Below are 15079 nucleotides of genomic sequence, written 5' to 3'. Positions count from 1 at the left end.
CTACTGTGCAATATATTCCCTATTGTTTCTTTTCTTAGCATAGCAGGCCTTTTTGTCTTCTTTTTAAAAAATCAAAGGGTTGGGGAAGCAAGCATCCTTTACTTCATGTATATACCATCTTGCTTCTTCCTTCTGCTTTCTGATCTCCTGCCCGGGCCCTTTCTTCTCTTCTCACTTTCCCATATTTTCAGTATCTTGCCTGGCTGCTTTGTCATCTGCTTCCACCATTTCCCTGCTGTTCATGTTCCTTTTTATTACGTTCCTTTCATTGTGCAGTAGTAGTAATTACAGGCTGGTTTCTCCTTACTTCCAGCCTCCTCTGAGATAATCCAAACACTACCAGGACAGGAAGCAAAAAATAAGTATACAGTCAGATGCTGCTTTTAGTGTAAACACCAAGGGAGAGCCACAGGTTCTGAAACTTTTAGAAGAACTAATTAAGAGGGTGTGTTTCAAACAGAGTAGCACTGCAGCCAGAAGTACTTGGTAAGGTACATGGGTGTGAGGACTGGAACAGGAATTTGGAAGTGTCTCAAGGTTGAATTTTCTCTGAAATAGACCCTTTCTTTTTGAAGAAACATAGTATCTTGTTACTGTGCAATAAGGCAACTAACTGTGTTTGAGAACAGAGAAGCTGAGTCTAATTTTCAGTTTTTGAATAGCCTAATAGTGCTTACTTTGGATCTCTGATATGAAGATTCAGGTGTAAACTTCCAAACTGCAGAAAACAGCTTTTACATTTACTTAGGTTCTATCAAATTGTCACCATTACAATAACCCAAAAGTATCCACAGTTGACAAAATAGCTATAATTATGGATAACTAGTGGAAGAACTGTCAGTATTTATCACTTGCCTGTTTTCTTTCATCACAGCTCCTGTGAAGAACGTTAGAACACTACCTAAAGATGGCAAGTTGTGGGTAAGGTGGACTGCTCCTAACAGTTACGTTCTTAAATATGTGATCGAATGGTGTCTGGTATCCAACAGCTCAGACTGCATCATAGAATGGCAGAACGAACCAGGAAATGTTCAAGGAACATACTTAAAAGGTATTTAGCTCATAAGGCTACAAATACTTTGCAGAACACTCTGAAAGCCTAATAAGTATTCTCAAGTGAGGAACGACGTCATGCCAACTAGAATTTGGTTGTAGGACAGGAATCTGGGATAATGCTGAGGGCTTCTCTTAGTTTGTCATGACTGTGGAAATATCTGTATATGTTTGTCATATAAAACTGTATCTAATCTTGCATTTTGAAATTTGTATTATGTAACAACAAGGGTTTTATCTGCATTTTGTTTTTAGTCTTCCCATCCTTGGAAACCATTAAAATAGTGAACAGGCAGAGTTCCTTCAAAATTCTCTCATCCCTCTTCCAGTTCGCACAATGAAACTTGACCTGCTTTACAGTTCTTTTCAGATTATGATCAGTAGCTCAAATAATTTTGGGGTTCAGTGCTGCAGACAGATAAAGGCTTTTTATTTAAAATAAAATAGAAAAAACTAGACTTTTCTGAAATCTGTTTATTAAATTTAACATTTTATTTTTAACCATTATATTGTTCTTTTAGTTCATATTTTGGAACCGTACATCAATGAGCTCTAGGGAAAAAAAAACAGTCAGCTGCATTAGATACAAGTACATCTAATAAAACAGCCAAAACCCAGAACCCTGTATCTGAAGTAAAGGAGAGGAATGGTGAGGAATTTGACTGTCTATGAAACAACGTATGTTGAATTCCTTTTATCAGGTGATATAAAGCCGTTCAAGTGTTACTTGATAACTGTGTACCCTCTCTATGCTGATGGTCAGGGAAGTGGACAGTCTGTGAAGGCTTACCTTCAGCAGGATCGTAAGTACAAAATAGTAATCTTGGAGCACATAAATTTACGCTCTTGGCTAAAAATAATGAGACTTTTGCTTTAATGTGGGCTAGGTAATGAAAAATGGCCCTACACTTGAGGGTCATCTGACATAATTGATCTTGTCCCTTCTATTAACATCTGTTCTGCTTGTTTACAGTATACAGGAGTTAAACAGATGTCTGGCTGACTCTTTCCCTTTTTCCAACCTTTATCAGATAATTTGGCATGAGTTTGGTATTTTATTGGTATGGTAATATTTCTATACTGATTTATTTTAAATTTCAAGTATGAAGCCAAGACTAATTAACTTCAGTTGAAGATTTTGCATGACCTGCTGATTCTGTTTTTCATATTTTTATTTCCTGGAGGCTTCTCTTTTAAAACATCCTTGGTGTTGTTGCTATGTTGTCTGAAAATAACGCAGATGAGTTAGTCCAGCTATTCCATTGAAGCTTTTATGCCGTAGCAATTCACTGCTCATTAATACACTGCTTCTGCAGGTGCAAGGGTGCCCAACAGAAAGTAATCTTCGTTTCCCATTACAGGTCCTTCAAAAGGACCAACTGTTCAGACAAAAAAGGTTGGAAAAGCTGAAGCTGTTTTGACATGGAACCATCTCACTGTGGATGAACAGAATGGATTTATCAGGAGTTACACCATATTTTACAAAACTATTGATGGAAATGAAACAGGTAACAGAAAGCAGGGAAGTGCTTTGTGGCATTGAAGTATTCCATCTGTCTCCTTCCTAATACATGTTCCTGAAAAAGTAGATATAGAATTGAGCATGGCTGTCAGTCTGTCTGATGACATAAAGGTGATGTCTGAGGCATAGCTCTCCTCCAAACCAAAGAGAAGAGTCTCTAATAGGGAGTTCAAAACGTTAAGTCTGTGTATAACAGGGTCCTGAGTTTACTTTCTGAAAGCTGATTGCGATATTGTGCTCCCATCTTTCCATTTAAATACATGATGAGATGGTGGTATAGCAAGATGAAGCTAGACCATTGAAGAGGTAAAGGAGTTGACTGGATTTAACTATGAAAAAAGCCTTAAAAAAAAGTATTTTTCATCCTCCTGGAGCTCTAGATCAATGTGTTACTGATACAAAACAGCTTGCATTTCAGTTCAGTAGTGTGTATGACCTGCAAGCATAAGACATGGTGCTAGCACTATCAGAAGTTTTTCTTTTTTAGATTTGCTTAAATTGTAAGGGCCAGTTACTTATGCCTACCCTACTTCTTGTTATTTCCAGTTAACCATGTTTTTCTAGGTAGTAACTAGCTATTTCTAGTTAGCCATGTATTCTGCTTATTAGAGACCTTTAAGCCTCAACTTTACTACTAATTTAGTGAGGCTACATTCTGGGAAGAAAAAAAAAACACACAGGAAACTAACATGTAAAATATCATCAAGAAAGAGACTAAATTCAAACACTTGGACAGAAACAAACAAATCTCAGCATTTCTTGTATAAATATGTAGTCTTTCTGTCTTGTGTTCTCCATACAGCCATGTATTCTACTGAAACTATTTTGCCCATCTCAAGACATGATGTCCTAATACTACCATGTGGAGATCTAATAAATTGTACAGAAAACTAGTATAAATTTTTTCTTCTCTTCAGCTGTGACAGTGGATCCTTCAAAGACAGAGTATACCCTTTCTTCTCTAACAAGTGACACACTGTATACTGTGCGGATGATGGCATACACAGATGAAGGAGGCAGAAGTGGTCCTGATTTTACCTTTACTACACAAAAATTTGGTAAGGAAGAGTGGCACAATTAGTAGAGGTAGGAAGTAATGTTGCAACAGCATTACAAGGGTCTGTGCAAGATCTGATAGGGGGGGAAGGTGACTTGATTTTAAAAAGTTACAGTCACAGTCATACTGACAAGGTGTGTGATATCCAGGTAGCCTACCTAGTACTCAGTCACAAAGAGTTAGTTTAGTCAGGTTTTCTTCTGATTGTACAGAGGACAAGCTATCCTCTGCAGGTCTCCTGGATTGCTCTTTTATGTTGGCAAACATGCTGGTTTTGGATGTGTTTTGTGTATACTTCAAGTTATAGTATTCTTTTGCCCCTGGTTTGTGCGAATCATTAGGATTTACTCAGTGCCCTTGTCTTTTCTGGTGGCTGATGGCTCCTACCCTGGTCTTAAAGGGTCCAGAGCCTTTGTTGTAGTCTGAAGGTAGTCTGGCCTTTTTTATCCTGATACGGGTGTCCTGAGAAGCTGCAGAGGTGTGCTGGGATCTTGATCTGCTAATCTAGGTGCCAGGCATCACATGACATTCTTACAAACCTTCCTCAGGTTCTTAATTCTCATTCATATCACTATTAAAGTTTGCTACAGTTCTCTACAGAGACTCATTTTGAAGAGTTAAATTTATTGTGTGTTCAGCTTTAGAGAGGGCTTCCTATTTGTAATGGTAAGAGCAACAACATTAACTGAACTTAGTTGTGAAGAGCACTTCTTTAGATTTATCAGGTTTTTATATCGGGGGGGGGGGGGGGGGGGGGGGGGGGGGCGTTCTGTACGGTGTTGCTCTTCCCTAAGCAGTCTGTAAGGTTTACTTAAGAATGTGTATAACATTGCAGGGAATACATAATAATGGTGCAACCTTAAGTGTTGGCAGGCAGAGGATATTTTCTTTTACAGAATAAACTACTGGGCGACTAGTGACTTTGCTTACATTATTTATTTGACCAGGATGTTGTTATGGCAGCTGAAACACCTGGTCCACAGATGAATTCACACAGATGTTACTGTCATATCTGCCCAAACTGTACAATTACTTGCTCTGTGTATTAGAGCTTTTAGAGCAGCCTGTGGTTTTTTGTTGATGCAAAGCATTAGATTGTTGGGACAGAGCTTTTCATGTTTTCACCAACAGCTCTTTTCCTTTGGTGAAAAGGTTCTTCTGAAGGTAAAGCTTAAGACTGAGCACTGCGGCTGTGTTCAGTTTCAGATTCTGCCTGTCCCATTGGGAAACGTATGCTGCTGCTGAGTTCCTTAAATGCCAAAGTAGGCTATAACTACTTCTCTCCATTTTCTTCAGGGAAAGGAGAAATCGAAGCCATAGTGGTACCTGTCTGTCTAGCGTTCCTGTTGATTGTGCTCCTTGGAGTTTTGTTTTGCTTCAACAAACGTGACTTGTAAGTATAAATGAAGTTTTTTCCCTTAAGCTTCTGGTATTTCTGGGCATAACAGAGAGACAAAATAATTCAATACAAACAACTAAATATTCTGCAGGTAGATCAAAAGAAGAAGGTAAACCACAAATAAATTGATGATAAACATTTTTGTGTTTTCCTTGAGAAATCAGGGCCTCTTCTGATACTAATTTCTTACTGTTAACAATTAGCACACAAATATATGTTCCATGACTCGGTCCTGTAAGGAAATTCTTGCTTTCTTGCTAGAGTTGGTCACAATTAGGTTTGTTAGGTTTTGATCAGGATATACTGTCTGTGTTGTTTTCTTAGTCATCATGTGAGAGTGGAATGATGGTCCCCAGTTTGTGAAGCACACACAGAACCTGATTCCTGGCTGTACTTGAGCTATTTAATTACAGTGTTGCCAAACTTTAAGCTTTACAGCTAATAAAATTAGGCCTCTTATTTTTCTACCTTGCATAACCTCAATCAAACTCTGCCTATTTACTATCTCCTGGGAAACATCCTGCCTCCTCTTGCTCTCTCTAACCCAGAGCTGTCCGTGGCTTTAGCTAAGAGCTTGTTGCTGAAGTGTTTTCCCTGGCAAGGAGTAGCACCTCCCCCATGTCCCAGTCAACTATCTTTCCTTTTTAATTAAAGACAGCATTTTGTGCCCTTTTCTTTCTGACCTACCTACTGCTACTAAAATCAGTTCTTAATGGAAGTCACTTGAAAAGCCCATCTTCCAGTGTTCTTCAGAGTCCTCCAACAGAGGATCTGTGGTTGGAGCCTGTTCTAAAGAGTAGGATAGTTACATCAGTTTCAAAGCTAGTTTTGTTGGGGGTGATTTATATACAGAAACATCTATTGTTACATAACAGTTATTACATTCTTAAACTTAAGGGTTCAGAGTTACAAAAGACCAAGCAAATTTTCTTAAAATATTTTCAGTTTATTTTTAGCTGTGAAGTTGGCTTAGATTTTGACAGTGGTAATACTGACTTATCTTAAAGAAGAAACAGTGTAACTTTATACTGGCATGCATCATAGACTTTACCTAAATAACTGCTCTGTAGATTCTAGAGTGCTATAAATTTGAAAATCCCTCACTAACTGTTACCATTTGTTGGTTTGCCTTATGCTGGATGACTACATCTAACGTGTGGAGGAGTTATAGATGCAGTGCTGTGTTTTGCTAAGTAGTACAGCTTCCTACAAAGATGTAAAGAGTGCAGGAAGCACTCCTATTTGGAAATAAACTCTCACAAAATTGCTGTGTAGGGGAGCGGTTTTCTGCATTATGCAGTGCTTGCTATCAACATAGGAATTTGGGGAGTGCATCTTGTAATTTTAATCTGTTTTTAATCCTCTACAGAATTAAAAAGCATATCTGGCCTATTGTCCCTGATCCATCCAAGAGTAACATTGCTCAGTGGTCTCCTCAAGTTCCAGCTAAGGTAATACTCATCTTTCTGTATCCTGTATCTTCCTGGTCCATGAGGTTTCAGATAAACTAAGCAGTGAGAGTTGTCTGTCTTCTAGCACATGCAGATTTCAAGGAAAAATACCTGATGTTAAGTTTCATGACATTGTGATGCAATATGGTTAGAAGATTTTATTGTACCAGTAGATTCAGTGTTAGAAATACATTGTCCGTAGCACAAGTTCACAGCATAAAGCAGGCTTTAACATTGTAAATTATATTGAGTTTACTAGTTGGAAGGGTCAAGTCCTAATTATTTTAGTCATTCATGGGAAATAAAGATTAGACAGAATTCATAATTCCCATTATTAAAACCCTGAAGTGACTTGTTTGTGCAGATAAGTCATGCATGAGAGAGGAAGCTCTAAGAGTTCCCCTTGGATGAGGAGATGGCCACAAAATTTATGCCCCATGTGGGGTCAATGACACAGCAAATTCTGTTCAATAAACTGTGGCTAACTTCTATGAGGAAGTACTGTGATGTTGAAAACATTATTGGAAGTTATGTATGGAACCAACATAGAGTAGAGTGTACCTGTGCTGCAGAGCAAATGGTTCTATGTTTATGGCTCTTACAAAAAATTAAAATTAGAGCAAAGCTTTCATACCCACTACGGTTTTAGAATAGCTGAATAATTAAGACTTTATATTGGAAACAAAGCTACGTTCTTCATTTTGTAACAGATACTTTTGAGATATTTCCAGACTTAATAAGAAGAAAACTTATATAAAGAAATTCAAAACAATTACAGAATAAGAATTCAGGTATTTAATGGGTGTTATGATTTTTAACATAACCTTCCTCTTAGGCAACATCCATCTCTTTCTTTCAGCATAACTTTAGTTCCAAAGATCAGATGTACCCAGAAGGCAGCTTTACAGATGTAAGCGTCGTAGAGATAGAAGCTGATGACAAGAAGTCTTTTTCAGAACAAGATCTAAAACCCTTTGACTTGCTTAAAAAGGAAAAAAGTACTTCAGAAGGGCACAGCAGTGGTATTGGAGGATCCTCGTGCATGTCTTCTCCTAGGCAAAGTGTTTCTGACAGTGACGAAGGTGAAACTACACAAAACACTTCAAGCACTGTACAGTATTCAACTGTAGTACTTAATGGCTACAGAGACCAAACACCTGTACAAGTCTTTTCAAGGTCTGAGTCAACTCAGCCACTGCTAGATTCAGAAGAGAGATCAGAGGATCATGCTGGAGGAGGTGACAGTACAACACAGAGGCAGCAGTATTTCAAACAAAATGGTGGTCAGGATGAAACCAACACAGATGGGCCATGCTTTGAAAGAAGAAAGCAAACTACTGCTAACGAGGGGGATCTTGTTGGATTTGCACAGCTGCAGATGTCAGGTCAAAGTTCACAGCCATTGGGCCTTGGGCTGGAAAAAAATACACAGGAACCAGCTCTATCAGATGTTTTGCAGTCAAGTACTGAAGGACAAACTGTGAGACCTGAAGCAGTGGAAGGAAATCCATCATCAATTGATGAAATGCCAAAAAGTTACCTCCCGCAGACTGTGAGACAAGGGGGCTATATGCCTCAGTGAGAGAAAAGACTGGCTCTGTTTAGGCCTTCATTAGTGCCTCTTCACACTTTCTCCTGTGTTTCTCATAAATTAAGCTAGTTATTTTTATCTGAATACAGATAGAAATACTGAAATTAAGTGAAGAGTAATTTGACGAAGTACAATAAGGACTGTGGTTTTGTGGAAAATTTGCAGTCCAGACTTACTAAAGACTTTTATGCACTACATAAAATCTTATGTCTGGATAGCTGAACAAGCCTTTGTGCTACCTTGGGTTTTTGTGTATTGTCATATCAGATTTACACATGATTGAAAATGGCAGGTTTCGATTAATCACATCAGCCAATACACCTCCTAGAAGAAATACTTCCATTTGTGACAGTGTACAAGCCTAAAAAGCCAGCTTTAGTTGCTTGGAGCATCTTTGTGCAAAAGTAAGACTGAAGCTTAGTATTCTAACTTGGAAGAATACTTGTCATACACTTTTCAGTAGCCTGTCTGACTTTCTGAATTTTGACTTGGCCCAGTGTCTCATTTTCCAGCTTACCAGACATGCAAATCATGTCGATCCCCATTTAAAAATTATAAAAATTAAATAGAACTTGCTATGGTGTGCAAATAAAAAAACACCATGGTTGCTTGACTCTGAATGCTACTATAGTAATTGATATTCTGCCTACATTTAGATATGCGTGCGCATGAATTATATAATAATTTGGCCTAAAAACGTGCCTTGCAACTTGACACAAAGCAATTCAGTCTCATGTTCAAAAGCTTAAAAATCCAGAAGAAAACATGGATTAACAGTTATTTAAAGGTTTTGTACCAAAATCACTGTCTGATTACACCATACCTCTCCAGTCATGTAAATTGCCTTTATATAAAGTGCACCCTTGCTGTACACAGCTTGAGAGGCAGGTAATGAGCTATTTTTACCATTTTACTAACTGCGCAAGGGAATATGACCTCCTTCCTGATTGACTACAGTGATCAGTGTGCTGCAACCTCACTGCTAATGCCCCAGGACCTCCTCAAAACTGAAAGCAGCAAAAAACCAAAGTATTGAAGTCACTGAAGCTCTCAGAAGAAAAAATTTCAATGTTACTGGTAGTATGAATCTATTAGCAATTAACATTTAGATGGTTGTTAAAATCCCTTACTTTTTTCCTATGTCTCACTTTTCCCCTGTTCATATGGTTTGCATTTTATTGAAGAAGAGACATTTCTTGGAGCCTGCCTCTATCAAGGTTTAAAAAAAAAAAAAGAAATTACATTAAAATAAGCCCCTTCTCCAGAGGTAACAAGAAATTTTATGGCGCTCTGGTTTTTTTCCACCTTAACTTAGTCTAGTCAGCTTTCTAATCTGACACTAACAAAACCTTAATTCAAAACACTAAATGCTGTGTTGTGAGAACAAGGGGTTTATTTCTCCTTCAGCAAAAGAAATATGTTTTTAAGACCACCTGAAACCTTTTGAGCTGTGACCTCCGGTGCTGCTGCTCCGCAAAGCACTTGCTAAAGGCCCTGGAAAGGCAGGTGTCAGTATCATTTCAGCCTCCCCTGTCCTTGTCTCCAGCTTGCATGGAAGGACAGGTATACATATAAATGCTCACATGTCTTCTGCTTTTGTTACAAATAAATTCAATGCTAGAGTAAATTCTTAAGATTACTTCTTGAAGTCTGGACTATTTAAAACAGATAAAGAATGCAGAATCTTTAATAACATTTCAGTATTCCACAGTTCCTTTCTCCCAACAGTATTTTTTTATCTGAGCATTTTTTTAAACTAAAAGGCTATGTTGCAGCTTACTGTAACTACACCTTTCTTCAAACTAGTCCCCTTCCTTTCTCCCCACTCAACCTCACCATCTTCAAACTCCCTCCCAGAGGGCAGGGGCATAATGAAAACTATGCTGTCACAAGACAGCAGAGATGATCTTTGGGTTTTTCAGAGGTTGAAGGAATATTCCCTTGTCATTCCTTGTGGAAAATAATAGCAGTTACTTTACTAGGGGATGGGTTGTTTTTTTTTCTATGCAAACTTCATAGTGACTGTAGAAACCACAAGAAAAAGAAAAGTCTCTGATCTGTGTGCATGCTTATTAGAACTGCCCTGCAGCCACGTGCTTCTAATCCACCTCCTCATTTCTGAAATCTTGCTGGGCCATGACCTGGCTACTTAATCTGAACATTGCTTCAAAGGCCTGGCTGTTTTCAAAAACATGTTGATGACCTTTTTTTTTAAAAAAAAAAAAAAAAGTGATCCAGTGATACTAACTTTTGATAGCATATGTGATATTTGAGGGACAGCTTCGGTTATTCCTGAAGTTGTTATTTCCCTTTCTGTTGTGTAAAGGGAAGACATTTTTTTCTCAGTTGTTAGTCATGGGTCATTTCCAATGTTAAACAAACAGTGTCAAGTGATTCTCATTTTTAAATGTGTGTGCTAACAAGAGTTCTGGCCTGTCACTCCTGGCATCTTTCTTTGTTGTTTACTGGCCAGTGGTAATAAACTCAGAATTGTGCAGGAGTGTATCCTAGAGAGAATTCTGTTGTTCTGGCAGAGTTATAGTCTATCTTTCAGGCTTGTGTATTTATGTAGGGCTAAAATACTAAAGACTAAGCAGGATGTACTGCTCGGTGAGCAGCTTGTAGAAGCCACAATATATAAATAACAGGTTTACAGCTACTTCACAAACCTATGTGCCAAATATTATATCATGCAGTGTTCAGGCTTTAACTTGATTTTGTACTTTGGATTGTTAACAATCTAATTGTATCAAACAGCTGCATACAGGTTTTTAAGAGTGTCTGTAATGTAATAATAGCAATCCACTTAAATTCTCAGAACTTGGCCATAATATAGTAATTAAAGAAAAGGTTCCACCCCCAATAACTATGGTGGACTTTACCTAATAAAGGCATTATTAAATCACACTTCAGTATTGACACTTGCATATCCACCTTGATTTCCTGGACTGGAATGCTTCAGGCAGGGGTGGGGAAAATAGTTGTAAAGACTATTACAACGGGTAGTGATAAAGACCTTGTTACCTTGGTGTCAGGGAAGGGAAGCTAGTAGAAACAGAAAGTATTTTTCTGTATTGGCATGTTTGAAACATCTTTTAAGTGCAGGCTGGCTAACTGCTCCTCTGTCTACAAGAAAAGTGAATACATTTACCACCATAGTGCTCTTGTAGTGGTCCTGTTAAAACAGGAGATTGTTGGGGTTGTTTCTGTGGTGTGTTGGCCTGCTTTCAGGGCTCTTAGTCTGGGAATATCCTCTCCCACTGTAATGAAAGTCTTGGGATTATGTTCCATACAGCCTACAGTAGTAAACTCAACTGCCTGTTAAGCCTTAACCTGGCAGTCCAAAGCACAGCAGAGCAAAAATTTTTCTAAACTTCCTTCTGGAGCCTTTGTGATAAGCATGTGCCTAACCATGCTACAGCAGTCTAGCAAAATGCTGATTATCAGGACTGGAAAAAACTTTGGTCCTGGGAGGAGGAGGAGGGAGTTTGCACACGAGGGCCAAGTCTGGTTCCTGGGCGCTGGAGAAGCCCCATGGCCTGAGGTGGGGTTTGCAGCTTCAGCTTTGACTGTAAATCATGAGCACCACCAGATGGTTAAAATTTACATTAGTGTGCCCAATATGTAGAAATCACCATTTAACTTCAGGAACTGAACTTGTTTAATTAGTGACAGGTCTTGGGTATTCAAGACCTATGTCTATATATGCTGCTATGGTATTGACTTCACCGAGGGATCTGAAACTCCAAAAACTCTCAAACTTTTATATAGTCAGCCCTGTTCCAGGACATACAGGTTTTAAATTGTAATTTATGTGCATTAAACGGGACTAAATACAGTAGTTTGTTTTCCCTGAGACAGTTGTAATTGAGATTAACTGTTATTTGGATTCATTCCTTTAACTATGTTAAAAAGTTCTCCTGACTGATGGATTGTAAAACTTCATTAATCCCCAGTAACCTTGTCTGTTTGCTAGGATGGATACATACAGCTGTTTTAAATTACAAGAGTTGCCTTTAATGTTATTTGGAAGCATTTTATAACAAAAATGTTGAGCCTTTTGTCATGAAGCAGTCATCTGGGAGTTACAGCCAACCCCACAGTCTTCAGCGTAGCTCTCAATCCAAAAATCTGCAGTAAAGTGGAGATATGAGTGCAAATGTCTGGAGAAGGGTGAAATTAAGTATCTTGCATTGGACTCTCAAATTCACATTTCTCTTCCTTAAAAGTGAAAGGATCAGTTAAAAAAAAAAAGGTTAAGCTAAAATGTTCATGTGTTTGCTGTCACTGTGGTTTCCTTTGTAGAACTTGTGCAATCTGAGCCATTCCTCAAAATGAAAGCAGTGCTGATGTAATGCACAAGGATGCATTTTTAAGGCCACAAGATTTGATACAAATTTAAAGTTAACGACTAAGGGCCAGATCTCAACCATTGTCTACTTCCCGCCCTCTTAATTTCAGTGCAGAGAGGGGGCAGGCCATTGAACCTCCAGAATGCAGCCTTAGCCAGTACTTGTGCTTATTTGCAAAGACAACTTTGAAGGGGATATACGCAATAAAGACATTGCTACTATGCAGAAGCACACTTCTGTAACAATAGATGCAAAACACGTGCGGCACAACTGTTGACAGATGGCTGGAAGGGTCCACATCCTCCTGCTTGGACTGAAGCTTCTTCTGCGCCGCGCACTGGCTGCTCTTCTCCGGGGATGGCAGGCGCAGTAGATGAGCATTCTCTGCAGCGTTGGAACTGGTAACACCTGTCGCTTTTCTTCATATCAAAGCACATTCATTAATGGATCCAGTCAACCTGCAGTATTTTTTTTTAACACACCAAACTTGTTTACAGTGTCACGTTCAGCCTGACACTTTGGTACAGCGATGTATGGTCTAGTAACCAACTGCTTTTTTTTGGGGATAAGAAGTCTATGGTCAAGGTTACTGGTCACCAAATGTCGCTGTGCCGATTTATGCACCTAGGTAAGCGGAGGTGTGGGACACAGGGATGGATGTACTAATAAGGAAAGTGCCTTGATGCTGGATTGGATTGCTAGTGAATGTAAACATTAAGTCAAATTTTACTATGTACTTTAAGCATGGCTGCTTAAGCTCCTGGTAATTTGAATGCCAGCTTTAAAGGGCTTGTGTACTCCGGCCAGAGGTTAAACTTGTAAATTGCTGCATAAGCTGTCTCTGTATGGAAATGTGTTTTAATACCAGTACACTATCTTCATTCTTTTGCAAGCTGCATGTTTATTGTCATATAAACTCTGCTTTCTACAATTTATTTTATGGTCAGTTTTGAATGTCTTCCTCTTTGTTACCCAACTGAGCCTGAATGTTGCATTTACCTAGTACATAATATATGAAAAGAAAACTAAACAAAATCCATACTTACTTTGTGTGCTGGAGTCAGTGTTTTGTAAGGCTGACTTAAGTAGTAACCACAGAAGGGGAAGAGTTTGGGCACTACTAATCAGCAAGAAATGGAGGGACATTCCCATAAAGCATGGTATGCCAGGACAAAAGGCTACCCAATTGGGTACACAGGGCAGGTTCAGTAGCAGGTGAATGCTCTTTAGTCCTCCCTGTATTACTGTTCCTGTGGATAGGTGTTGGCTGTGACTGGCTGACCTTGGTGGTGAGACAGGTCACTGTCCCAGGGACCCAGCTCTGTTCTTGCCGCTGGCCATGGGTGTGGGTGTTCTGCACCCCAGGGTCTTGCCCGGGAGGGGATGGCTGTGTCTGCCTGCAGCTCCGTCTCCTGAAGATGTGGAACTGGTGCTCTAGGCAGGCTTGTTTAGGTCTTCCAAAGAGGGAAGAATGTCCAAAAATCCAGTTCTCAGGAACACTACAGGAGTGAGGAGCAGGGTATAATGCTGTCTCACCTCCAAGAAAGGAGTCACAGATGTGGATATGCCTGACATTGCCCTCAGTCTCACCTAAGTGTGGTTCTTCCATTTCTAATGGGTGGAGGACCCTCACACGCCTTTAGTGAACTTGCATCTCTGTAAAAAGCACAGTTGGATCTTCAAAGGATGGTCACATCTGCGAAAGGATTCAAGGGTGGCACGTGAGGAAAGACAGCTTCCCCTTCCTGGCTAAAGTCCTGATTTGTGTAGGAAGACCCAGACCCATGTAAAACTGAGGGGCAGAGGGGTGCAGGTGAGGTGTTATATTTTGTCTCCTCCAGCACCAGCAATCGCTTCTTCACTGCCACAGAAGAGCCATCACTGTTAACACTTTGGTGTTAAATTAGATGCAAACCTAACACTAGACTCCTTTTTCAAAATGTTAGTTCACTGCACAGCAGTTCACTTACACCCATTTCACGTAAGGCCCCTGAAGTTTCTACAGGCGCATGGTTTTTTATGTCCTCACCTGAGCTCGCAGCTGCTGACCGTCAGTGCAGTTCTGCTTCAAAACTGCAGGGCAAAGCGCAAGCAGAAAAGGAGGCAGCAGCTTCGTCTTTATAGACTGCATCACTGCTGGCAGAGCAAGATTGCTTCCTGTAACTGTTAAACAAAGGAAATAAGGCTGGACAGTGAATGCCGGGAATGCCCTGCTTTCCACAGGAAACACATTCGTGTGCAGTGAACACATCACAACACCAGAAGCCGCCAGGTTCCTGGGAGTGGCCCTCCATCCCCATGACCGGGGGCCAGCAGAGTCCGCAGGGGAGCTGGGGACGCGCCTAATGGTGTGAAGCCCTGGGGCAGCCTGGGTTTGTCCAGCCAGGACAAGGTGCTGGGCAGCAACACAGCACAACAGGCTCTGAGCCACATGGAGACGTGCAGGAGCCCTGACAGCCCTGCACACTTCAGGGTGATGTATTTGGAGGGCTGGTGGGAGATTACGGCTGCATTTTGACCACTGAAAATCACAGTGACATTGAACCTCTCTGCAAAAGCATCTTACATATATTTTCCAGCGATTTGTGCTGTTCATGGTAGAACAATCCAGTGCCTTCCTGTCTTCCCAGCAGTCTCCAACTACCATGAAATAA

At 39.9% G+C, this 15079-nt stretch overlaps 1 protein-coding gene across 2 annotated transcripts in view; it reads left to right on the top strand.

The window, feature by feature from the left end:
* IL6ST (interleukin 6 cytokine family signal transducer) overlaps positions 1–13470 on the top strand; it is a 35944-nt gene extending 22474 nt beyond the window's left edge. For both annotated transcript variants that reach the window (XM_064439013.1, XM_064439015.1), the window contains 7 exons: positions 875–1051; positions 1755–1856; positions 2415–2561; positions 3493–3633; positions 4929–5025; positions 6401–6482; positions 7342–13470. In XM_064439013.1, coding sequence (XP_064295083.1) covers positions 875–1051; positions 1755–1856; positions 2415–2561; positions 3493–3633; positions 4929–5025; positions 6401–6482; positions 7342–8064 — 1469 coding nt within the window. In that variant the 3' untranslated portion in view covers positions 8065–13470. The remainder of the gene's footprint in view (positions 1–874; positions 1052–1754; positions 1857–2414; positions 2562–3492; positions 3634–4928; positions 5026–6400; positions 6483–7341) is intronic.
* Positions 13471–15079: the final 1609 nt, after the last annotated feature.

Source organism: Phalacrocorax carbo, chromosome Z (assembly GCF_963921805.1).
Source record: "Phalacrocorax carbo chromosome Z, bPhaCar2.1, whole genome shotgun sequence".
Taxonomy (NCBI): Eukaryota; Metazoa; Chordata; class Aves; order Suliformes; family Phalacrocoracidae; genus Phalacrocorax; species Phalacrocorax carbo.
This window is presented reverse-complemented; position numbering and strand designations above follow the sequence as displayed.